General features: G+C 38.2%; 1 protein-coding gene across 1 annotated transcript in view; it reads right to left on the bottom strand.

The window, feature by feature from the left end:
* Nucleotides 1-2,599: 2,599 nt before the first annotated feature.
* Nucleotides 2,600-11,782, bottom strand: part of RAD51AP1 (RAD51 associated protein 1) — a 28,082-nt gene continuing 18,899 nt past the window's right edge. The window contains exons 6-8 of the mRNA XM_020809244.3: nucleotides 7,145-7,306; nucleotides 4,315-4,431; nucleotides 2,600-2,940 (exon numbers count right to left, since the gene is read on the bottom strand). Coding sequence (XP_020664903.3) covers nucleotides 2,813-2,940; nucleotides 4,315-4,431; nucleotides 7,145-7,306 — 407 coding nt within the window. The 3' untranslated portion in view covers nucleotides 2,600-2,812. The remainder of the gene's footprint in view (nucleotides 2,941-4,314; nucleotides 4,432-7,144; nucleotides 7,307-11,782) is intronic.

Here is an 11,782-nt window from a genome sequence, read left to right as displayed (position 1 = left end):
CAGGCCGAGGCAAAGAGGAAATCACAAAAGCAGCAAAACCAGGGAGCTGGACAGGGGACAGATTGGATTTGTCTTCAGTGTGGAAGGGATTGTCACTCTCGAATTGGCCTCCTCAGCCACACTAGACGCTGTTCCAAGTCCTCCATACAGAGCACGCTACCATAGTCTTTCGAGACTGAAGGATGCCTAACAACAACAATATCTCTTACACACAGCCCATCTATCTCCTTTCCTCCATACATTACCCACTCTCACGTGTGCACACACATCATTATTTTATTCTCATACACACCTTCCATCCATATTCATTCACACATTATTTTTTCTTACTTTCAGATTCTCTTTTACAGTTACACCAGAAAAATCTAAACATTCAGATACCACCCACTCCCATCTATGCCAGTTTGTCATAGGTGTGTTATGTGCTGTCAAAAATGATTTGATTTTTAAAAAGGATAGAGATAGCCATTGCAGAAAAGAAGTGCTTAGATATCAAGGCTTGGGTAGATATCAAAACTGTTGGAACTAAGGAATTGTACATATTGAGGTTTGACTTGCTACAGAGAGTTTCAGTACTAAGGAACTCCAGGTATTAAGGTTATGGATTACCTCAGGTAGCTGCAAAGCAGCATATAGAGCATATGTGGCTTTGAACACATGACAGCAGTCTGTTTCAGCTTCTTTGCTCCTTGTGCTCCCACAGTACTGGCTTTCGCTGATATAGTCAGAGGAATCGGTCATTTGTTGTTAACCAAGAACAGGATCCCCAGCCCTGCATAGATTAGGTCAGTGGTTCCCAACCTTGAGTAATCAAGGTGTCCTTGGACTGCAAATCTCAGAAGCCCCGGCCAGCATGACTGGTGGTGAAGGCTTCTGGGAACTGCAAAACATCTGGGTTACCCAAGGTTGGGAACAACTAGTCTAGCTAATTAAATTGCACCAGTAGTTTTTTAGTCCAAATGGTCATTGCATCACATATTTAAGACCAAAGCAGATGGAAGAAAAAAAACATGTCTAGTGGACCAGAACTATATCCTAAGACATTTCTCACCAACAACTGGTTTGGACAACCAACATTCTGGGGGTGGAATCTTCATAGTAACAATAGCAGACAATTCAGACTCATAAACAGAGGTTAAAATCCTATTGACTAGGACAAGTTACAATTAGAGTAGATGCAATTAGAATTCCACCATAATTGTAAGAATTTATAACCGATTTGTTTTCACAAACTGTAGAAATTTCACACGAGCTTTTATGTGCTGCAACTATGGATGTCAGGTGAAAACCTTTGACAGGCCAGAGGTCAGTTTTCTCCCCATGGACATCTGTGGCTATACAGACAGGGAAAAATAATACAGTAGTACCTTGGTTTGTGAAACAGATCCATTGTACACGACGTTACATAGTACGGAAATTTTGCAAACCAAAATGCCAATTGCGCTACGAAAGTGGCGGCACTATGGGTTCAATGCACCCTGGGAAATCCCTTTTGTAGTGTGAAAAAAGGAGAAGAAAACGTAAACTGAGGCTTTATTTCTTATGGATTTTGGTTCGTAAACCGAAAATTATGTAAGCTGATGTGTTCACAAACCAAGGTACTACTGTAATAAGAAATCCCTCCAAAAGCAAACAAGACTGGAAATCAACTATCACTTTTTCAGAGTGTATCTTTTTTGGATGTTAATCAATGTTCATGGGGCAGTACAATCTATTAAAAGGAGAAATCCCTACTCCTAGGATCACCAATTCACCTTTCATTGTGGAGAAAACTTTTACGAGTGAACATTTGGTGGAGTCTGGGATCCACAAAAACAGCCTCTGGGGGCTGCCCTTTCTCTTGTGTCCCAACTTCCCCAACCCAATATCTATTTCCATTGAGCCACCATTTTTGTCTTAGGCAAAATTGCAACTGAACCAGTTGTTTTGTGTTTTCAGCTTGTCAGTACTAAGAACTAAGGAGGACTTACAATGAAAACAAATTGCTAAATCAAAGTAATTTTTTATATTTCTAAAAATATTTTATTTAATTTTCCTTAAAAGTTATGATACATAATATACATATACCATTAAAACTCACATCTATGTACCAACAACAAGTAACGGTTCTTACAAAGATCTGAGGGATAAAGTTGAATCAGAGAAACAACAGAATAAATTTCTGAAAACAACAGTTGTTTCTATCAAAGAAAGAAGATACTAAGGTGGAAGTATTAAGATTGCTAGCAACTAGATAGCCAGATTTGTACACACACACACACACACACACACACACACACACACACACACACACACACACACACACACACACACACACACACACACACACACACACACACACACACACACACACACACACACACACACACACACACACACACACACACACACAAGCTGTGCCAGGTACATTACAACTTTGTAAGGTTTAAAAACATAGTTTCTGGATGAGCATTACAGGATCTGAGATAACTGACAAAGACCATACACAAATGATACACTCAGGGGCTTCCACTGTGGCAGAAGTATGTGAAATGTCAAGCTACTTCAGGCCCATACAATTGGAAGGAATTTGCTGATGATCAGAAATTTTAAGTGTCTAGGGAAGAGGTAATAGCATCAACATAATTACTGGAGATTATTTTAAGTGCCAGTAGCTCTAAATGCATTTCATTAAAAATTGAAAATCTTCTAATTTGGATTGTTTATTGCCTAGAATAAATGTCTTGCTTTACAAAAATGATGATGCTTCCTCCAGCCAACCTCAGTTCCTTTAATTTTAACCGGCAAATCTCCAAAACCATCACAGGCATTTTCAGCTGTTGACAAAACTTTGATGCAGCGGTTTCACTTTTGCCAACCTGGAAAGACCAAGTCTGAGACCTTGAGTGGGTGATTTCACTGGGACTCTTCTCAGTTGGTTGGAACCACTTCCAGAGGCACCTAAAAAGATTATCAGAAAGATGTGTTAAGACTGAATACTTTAGTCTGATCCGCAATCTCTCATTTATACATCATTACATATTTTTATATATTTCTCTCTCTTTTCATTTTGCCTTTTGTTTGCACTGGGATGCAGTAATGCTCTTTGGGATTATTATTGCCCTGTCTCCCTACTCTTTTCAGAAGCCTTCCATAACTTGATCATAATTATGTACGTATATAGTTGATACGATTTAACAAAAAAACAAAACAAAACAAAACCATTTTCGGTGTCAATTTTCCAAAGTCTCCCCTCTTTCTGATATAACTTTTATGGAGATTTCATGATTCAAACCAAAGAACCAAAATCCCCAATGCCACATTCTTGTTAATTTGGCAAATGTGCTATTTTCCTGGTCACAGACAGCAATAAGTCTTCCAGCAGGAACTGCTACATTTGTGGGTAATGGAGGCTGTGTCAAGCCAGTCTAATTCCATCCAAAAGAGCAATCATCAGTGCCCTTGGGTCAAGCCAAGCATTTCAAGGCAAATACTCTGTCACCTTAAATTGTAGGCAGTGGACAAACAGGTTGTCAGACAGTCCAGGATTACATTCTGAGCAATCCTGGCAAGACAGAGATGGCAACCTCTGAGAGAATGTTAATAAATAATCTCTCATAAATTAAATGAGTTGTATCCCAGAAATTAATTGATGTAGCTCACAAAATGAATAGCTGTCAGCATACCTCTCCAATTCAGCTGTTTCTACTGTGTTTCCCCCACAATAAGACAGGGTCTTATATTAATTTTTGCTCCAAAAAACGCATTAGCGCTTATTTTCAGTGGATGTTTTATGTTATAGTCATGTCATCTTCTTCTGGTTGCTGCACAATGCCGCACAATGGTGGAGGGCAGGGTTTCACTTAACTAGGGCTTATTTTAGGGGTGAGGCTTATATTACGAGCATCCTGAAAAATCATACTAGGTCTTATTTTCAGGTTAGGTCTTATTTTTGGGAAAACAGGGTAACTAATTAGCAATAGATCTTTAGACACTGCCACTCCTTTTACTCAGATATTTTAAGCCCTCCTCTCTCTTTGGTAAATGGGTCTCAAATCTACCAGGCTCTCCCCATATTCTGACTTCTCATTGGCTGAACTGGTCTAAGTCCTTCTCCCCAAGGTTTTCATGAGAGTGCTGTCAGCTGGACCAATGAGCTTTTTCTGTTCATTGGCCCCTCTCGAACTGCAAGAGGTCTGCTGCACATTCCAAAGATGGTCAAGGTGAGGCATGACAGGAAGAGAACCATATTATACCTCCACCTCACCTCACCCAGACATTCTGGTGTGTACAGAGATGTATGATGAACGAATGTGATAGGAGTTATAAATATACCTGGGGGTGTCCAGCTGGGCTTCTTAGTTGTTGAAGGGCTGGATGTTTTTAATGGTTTTCCAATTAGCTCTGGAGAACTACATGCATTCTGCAAAGTTGTCTTAGATTCTGCTTGAACTAGTCACACAATGGAAAAACAGGGAAAGATAAATGAGAGAAAATCTTCAATAACCAAATCTGAAGGATGGATAATATAGAATGCATTCTATATTTAAGAAAACCTGGAAGCTTTTAAATAGTAACAGATAACAATAGAATCAAAACTTTCTCAGATACCTTCAATGAACAAATTAAAGAAGTTTTATTCTAACAAGTTTTCAACCTTTAAAAATGCAGTAATCATTTGAATCCCAAGCCCAGGTGGAACAAGAGATTTAAATGACTCATTCAGGAATGGATTTGGGAGCACAACTAACTTCTTGAATATTGCTCTTCAGTGTAACTGACATAGGAAGCACATGTATTATGTCTGCCAACATCTGTATTGCAGAAATTAAATTACTGAATCAAACCCATTTGCATTCCACCCCTTAGGGACAAACCCAGATTTATAATTGTTGCTGTTTCAACTTATACACTGCACAATAGTGCTAGAGCACTCTCTGGGCAATTTACAACATAATTAAGCAAACAACAACCCTGGGTGCTCATTTTACCAACCCTGGAAAAATGGAATGCTAAGTAAACCTAGAGCCAGCTACCTGAACCTATCAGGATTGAACTCACGATGGGAGCAGAGGCCTGAATGCAGTACTGCAGTTTCACGACTGTGCCACAGGGCTTACTGATTGATAGCTATTCTTTAAGTCAGTGGTCCCCAACATTGGGCCTCCAGATGTTCTTGGACTACAACTCCCAGAAGCCTTCACCACTACCTCTGCTGGCCAGGATTTCTGGGAGCTGAAGTCTAAGAACATCTGGAGGCCCAAGGTTGGGGACCACTGCTTTAAGTAACTCTAGAAATAACATATTTTTATTCAGAAGTCTTACTGAGACCAATGGCTCTTATATCTATGTATTGGATTGCAGGTGTTGCTATTCAGAATCAAGTTTCACTTTCCTCAAACTGCTACAGAATGCACAGTGCTCAGCAGAAGGACATGAAGGACACTTGCCTCCCTTTTGCTGGCCCTAATTACAGAGAAGTAAGCAGTTAAGATACAATTCTGGTGACAAATACGGATCGTTTTTTCCTCTCTGCATCAGATGCATTTTGGACTGGACCCAAAACTGTTTAGGAGATTCATTACATGATCTCTATTCTTTTCATCAGTTTTTCTGAAATATGTCCCATCAGATGAACCATTTTTTGCAGAGAAATTAAACACATTTACAGTATAGTGGCAAAAATCCTCCTGGTGTTCATATACGTTTACTATAACTTCCTGCAGCTAATTTTGGCTAATAAATGTGCCAGGGCACATATCAGATGCATGATTCAATGCATGGTAAGGCACGTTTGCACCTTGTCAATTAGCCACCACAGGTTATGCAGATTTTACAGGAACACCAATAGGATTCTGGCCAATGTGCATAAACTATATCCATTATGCTTTATAGTAGGGATGAAATTACTGCATCCAGCAAATGTACAACATTTTGTATCATGAATGTTTGTCAAATGCTTCCTTCATAAGAAACAAGAACGGTCAAATTTGTACATATGTTCTGCAACTACAATGCTGTTCTGCTTATTCACAACAAAATCAATACAACATGGAAAGGGGGCACAATCTACAGGAAATAACTTGCAAAAGGAATTTCAAATGATTCAAGAGGTTAACAGAATCTTAATGGAGTTGCAAAACTTCTGCATTGTATTCTGTCTCTCTTCCCATGGTCTAGTTTTATTATTTGTTTTTAATATAAAATAACCTGGTTTCACGAACAAATCCCAGGGAGAAAAATGCAGTGGAATGATATATGAATAAAAAGTCATAACACTATTTTTACTGTAATTTTGATACATAGTAGACCATATTAGGATGCTGTAATCAAGTAGTGATGTAGAAATGAGAAAAAAATTAATGAGATTGAGTTGTTTTTATGTCAAATGAAGAAAAAATTGTTAGGTGGCAAAAGTTGTTACTTATAAAGCTGCTTATAAAATGAAATTAAAATATGTTAATATTCAAACTAAAAACAAGCAATCTGAATTAGGCTTTCTTTATTTGCCCCCATTTCACGATCTGTTGCCATCTTTTAAATAAACAAGCTGAATTTGTGAAAAACATGAAATGGAAAATTAATTATTCTTCCACATAACATCATTCATTCATTCATCATAAGGATAAGAATGCAAGTGAAAGTATGTTTCAAACAAGCAACACTGTGTATGCTCCTAACTATATGAAAACCAAATACAGTGGTGCCTCACTTAACGGGCGCTTCATTTAGCGATGAAACCGCATAGCGACGAACTTTGCAATGTTTCCTATGCGTTTTTTTCGCTTTGCGATGATTGGTTCCCTGTTTCGCTTACCAATCACTGCAAAGCGATGATTTTTAAACACCTGATCGGTGGTTCCAAAATGGCCACCAGGTAACAAAAATGGCCGCCCGCTGTGTTTAGGGACAGATTCCTCGCATAAGAGGCAGCGAAAATGGCTGCCATATGGAGGATCTTCACTTTAAGGTGAGTTTTAAGCCCATAGGAACGCATTAAACAGGTTTTAATGTGTTTGTATGGTCTTTTTAAAATCGCATAGCGACGAAATCGCCTAGCAGCGATTTTCGCTGCACGGATTAATGTCGCTATGCAAGGCACCACTGTACAAGAAAGCTGAACATTACACTGGCATGGATTCATGAAAGAATTCAAACTGCTTACCCATTAAATTCCGTGTTGATTTGGAAGACTTCTTTATTTTCTTTTCACTTCTGATATTTAACTTCGTTCCTCCTTTCTTGTTTTCTTTAATTTTTTTCTTCACAACAAATTCATCATTATCATCATCTTCACTGAGGCTAGAATTATTCTCTGACTCTTCAGCTGAAACCAGAAACAATATAAAGATGGTGAAATACCATGAAATGGTGAAAATTGGCAGCAACAGTTAGGTATAAAGTAATGGGATGCATTTGCTAAATAATAAGTTTTGAAAAATGTTTTCCTTCTTAAAAACAAAAAACAACCCCTGAACTCCCAAGTAATCTAAGAATGCTGTCAAAAGAAATGGAACTAGAGCTGACAGGCCTGCAGCTAAACATTTATTTTCCATTTCCTTAACTTTTCCCAGACCAACTTTTGTCAATTTTCCTGAACATTCAAATATTATCCCAAATTTAAAAAATTGATAGGTTTCACTGGATTAAAAATCTTATAAACTGCTCTAAACATTGCTATCTGCACAAACATGTTTTTAAAATTACATGAAGATAAAAGCTTCAGTTCAGTGAATCCCTGAACAATAACAAATGACGTATTTTTGTTTTTAAAAAATATTATATAAACAAATCCAAATCGCTGAAATCCTACTGCTTAACACAGTAAGTTTCATTAGAGTAGGACTATTTTAATAAATGGAATTTACAGGAGTGGACTTACTAAATCCCCACTGATTCAATTCATCTACTAACTTTTTTTAGAAGAGATAGCCAATTTAGTCTACGCTAATATACCAGGCCAAAACAAAATAAAAATAAAAAATAAAGAAGACAAAACATTGTGACATCTTAAAGATTAAGTGCTGTATTTTAATGTGAGCTTTCATGGACAAGTCCACTTGCTCAGAGCAGGCTACAATATGAAGACTATAAGTCCCAAAGTTAATATGTTCTTCTTCTTCTGCTGCTTTCTAGTCTGTAAGATGCCCCCACATTGCCTTCCATTGAGAAGGTCAGTTGTGGTCAAACAAACTCTTTTATTTTTGTTGTTGTTGTTTAGTTGTTAAGTCATGTCTGACTCTTTGTGACCCCATGGACCAGAGAAATGCCAGGCCCCGCTGTCTTCCACTGCCTCCCGGAGCTTGGTCAAATTCATGTTGGTAGCTTTGATGACACTCTCCATCCATCTCGTCCTCTGTCGTCCCCTTCACCTCTTGCCTTCACACTTTCCCAACATCAGGGTCTTTTCCAGGGAGTCTTCTTCTTCTTCTTCATTATTATTATGTATAAAATCCATCTATGCTTATTTAACATTGTGTCACCTGGGTTCAGCTTATAATCATTTGTTAATACAGTGGTGCCTTGCAAGACAATTGCCTCGTGGGGCAAAAAACCCGCAAGACGATTGGTTTTCGCGATCCCTATGGTGCTTCTCAAGATGGTTTTTTCTATGACCATGCTTCGCAAGATGAATAAATGTCATTCGTCTTGTGAGGTTCCCTATGGAAACATCGCAAGACGATTTTTTCACTAGACGATTTTTACGGAACAAATTAAAATCGTCTTGCGAGGCACCACTGTACAATATATATTAAGCTCTTAATCTATACAACATACTTCTAACCATTGATAAAACAAGTTCCATGTTTGATAATATTCTGCATCTTCCTTTCCTTTGATTTTCAGTGTCAGTCTATCCATTTCGGCGCAGTCCAATATCTTTTTAATTATTTCTTGATCTGTAGGTGTTTCATTTTTCCAGTGTTGTGCAAATATAATCCTTGCAGCTGTTAAAATATGCAGTATTAAATATACATTTTGTTTATCAACACTTTCTGGTATTATACCTAATAAAAAGAGTTCTGGCTTAAAATCTGCATTTTTTTATTATTTTAACAAGCCATATATGTATTTTTTTTCCAAAACTTTTTTTGCTTTATCACAGGTCCACCAAAGATGATAGTAAGTTCCAGTTTTTTAATGACATTTCCAGCATTTACTTGACCTATTAGAGTACATGTAAGCTAATCCATCGGATGGTAAATGCTATCTATAAAACATTTTATATAAGTTCTCTTTATAAGATGTTGCTATTGTCATTTTATAGGTTCAAGACCACAGTTTTTGCCATTTTTCAAAGTCAATATTATATCCAATTTTTAGGAGACTTTTAATGTTTTCTGGTACTTTAGGGAGGTTTGCTTTTTTGATATGTTGTATTGTTTTTTTCAAGGGAAAATTATTGGGTATCATACAGATTAGCATAATATTCTTTAGTTTTTTATTTTCTCTTTTTGATATTGTAAGTTTCCATTTTCATCTTGTAGCTTCCTTATTAATCTTTTTTGTTTTTCTTTTTTCAATCTATAGGATAGCCATCTTCCAGGTTTGTTGGCATTCTCAAAGAAATTTTGTTTAGCCCTTTTAACTTGTTGAGCTAATTCTTCTGATTCTATTAAGTTTAATTTATGTTTCACTATCTTCCAGGGAGTCTTCTCATGAAACGGCCAAAGTATTGGAGCATCAGCTTCAGGATCTATCCTTCCAATGAGAACTCAGGGTTGATTTCCTTTAGAATGGATAGGTTTGTTCTCCTTGCAGTCCATGGGACTCTCAAGCGTCTCCTCCAGCACCATAATTCAAAAGCATCAATTCTTCGGCAGTCAGCCTTCTTCATGGTCCAGCTCTTGCTTCCATACATCGCTACTGGAAAAACCATAGTTTTGACTATGCGGACCTTTGTCGGTATTGTCTCTGCTTTTTAAGATGCTGTCTAGGCTTGTCGTTGCTTTCCTCCCAAGAAGCAGGCGTCTTTTAATTTTGTGGCTGCTGTCACCATCTGCAGTGATCATGGAGCCCAAGAAAGTAAAATCTGTCACTGCCTCCATATCGTCCCCTTCTATTTGCCAGGAGGTGATAATATTTTATTTTATTTTACATGAACTCAAATAGTACTTGCTTGGCATATAATAGAATGTGTCTCTTTAAGGGTGCCGGGGAGTTTTGACATTCTCCCAAACGAGCTAATCTAGTCTTCAGAGCTATGGAGGGCGAAACCCCACTTCCTCCATCAAGTCCAAGACACCCCTCAAGCGCACTAGGAACAGGGTATTACACCAGGGATGGTGAATGCAAGCTTGTAGCCTTCCCTGCACTCAGGTAGTTTCAGTGCACAGCCCGCCAGGTCCTGGATACTCCTCTGAGAGTGTGGGTGTCCCCACAACCTGGTATGCCTCCCCTAAGTCCACCCAGGTGCAGGAAATCACACTGTGCCTATGTGAAATTCATGGCAGCAGTGGAGTAGTGGGTCAAGCCCTTGCATGCCCCTGCTTGGCATCTGGCTCTGGGAATGGCCATCCCTGCGAATGCAGTGTGCCCAGCACTAATTTCTCCAACACCTCGCCTCTCATTGCCTCGCCTTGGCCCAGCACACCCTGGCCACTTCCTCTGAGGGAACACAAAACTCCACCCAGCGACTGGAGTGTGGGACTTGAGGGTAGATGATCACCTAGCCTTTCTTGGAAAGTCCAAAGGTGAGCTGATTGTGTGTCGGTATTCACTGGCTCATGTGGAGTTTGAAAGTTTACACTGCCCAGCAGAGACAGAGCTATTGGGCTCACATAGTCAATGTTGGTTTCCATCTCTTTGAGGTTTTTTTTTAAAAAAAAGAAAAAGGAAATCTACATTTGACCCATTCATTGATACTTGTAATAATTTTGCAAGGAATAACTAAAACATGCCTTTTTGAAACTTCAGAAGGTCTTTAACATTAGCAGTTTGAAGAAAAACAGTGCTCAGCTAGCTTGTGGAAACTTTGATATTCATCCCAAAAATGAACCAGTAAATTCATCTGTTCCTTTGAAGCAGCTTGTTCAGAGCTTTGTTAAAGTGGATTACAAATATTTCTCACTGTTCAGGTAAAAAAAATAATAATAAAGCTTTCTTTTTCCAAGATGAAATTGTTGTGTTCTTTAGCTATCTGAGAAGATTCTATAGAATATCTCACAGACACAGTTACAAGAGTTAAATGTCATTTTCTTCACTGCAGTTGCAAAGCTTACAGAAACTCAGCCGTTATAACAGTCTTTGATTGCATAAACAACCACACTAATTTGCATGGCACATAGTTTTTTGCCATTTTTTATTCTCTGAACAATTTTTCTAGTTTTTGTAGAGGCTGTCACTTCATATTCTCTGATTTTACTGTCTGAACTTGAACTTGGCTTTTAACCTAGATACAAAGCAATGGACTGTTGCCTTGATTCAATTTTCAGGTTCTTCTGATGTTGTAGTACTTTTGCGTGAGACTCCGCATCTCTAATTCCCATATTAATTAGTTCAAAAATTCTGCAGCACACATTACAATAACCTTTGCCTTTGTTTCCAGCAACTGGTGATAGCCATGGAACAAAGTCAGCATGAAGTTTGATATCCAGTCATTGCATTATTAAAAACTGTCCTCTTAAATGCCATTTTCAAAATAAAATTTCAGATATAACTGCACAGAAACACCTGCCTGACACCGCCATTTAGACTTTTTTATTTGGCAAGTAGGAACTTTCCAAAACTGGGATGGATAAGCATATCAGCAGCAGGAAGAAGGTGGAGCTTAAATGTCTGCAGATCATTGCTATGTGAACAG

Source organism: Pogona vitticeps, chromosome 5, assembly GCF_051106095.1.
Source record: "Pogona vitticeps strain Pit_001003342236 chromosome 5, PviZW2.1, whole genome shotgun sequence".
Lineage (NCBI taxonomy): Eukaryota > Metazoa > Chordata > Lepidosauria > Squamata > Agamidae > Pogona > Pogona vitticeps.
Note: the sequence above shows the minus strand (reverse complement) of the source record. Positions and strands in the feature narration are given on the sequence as shown.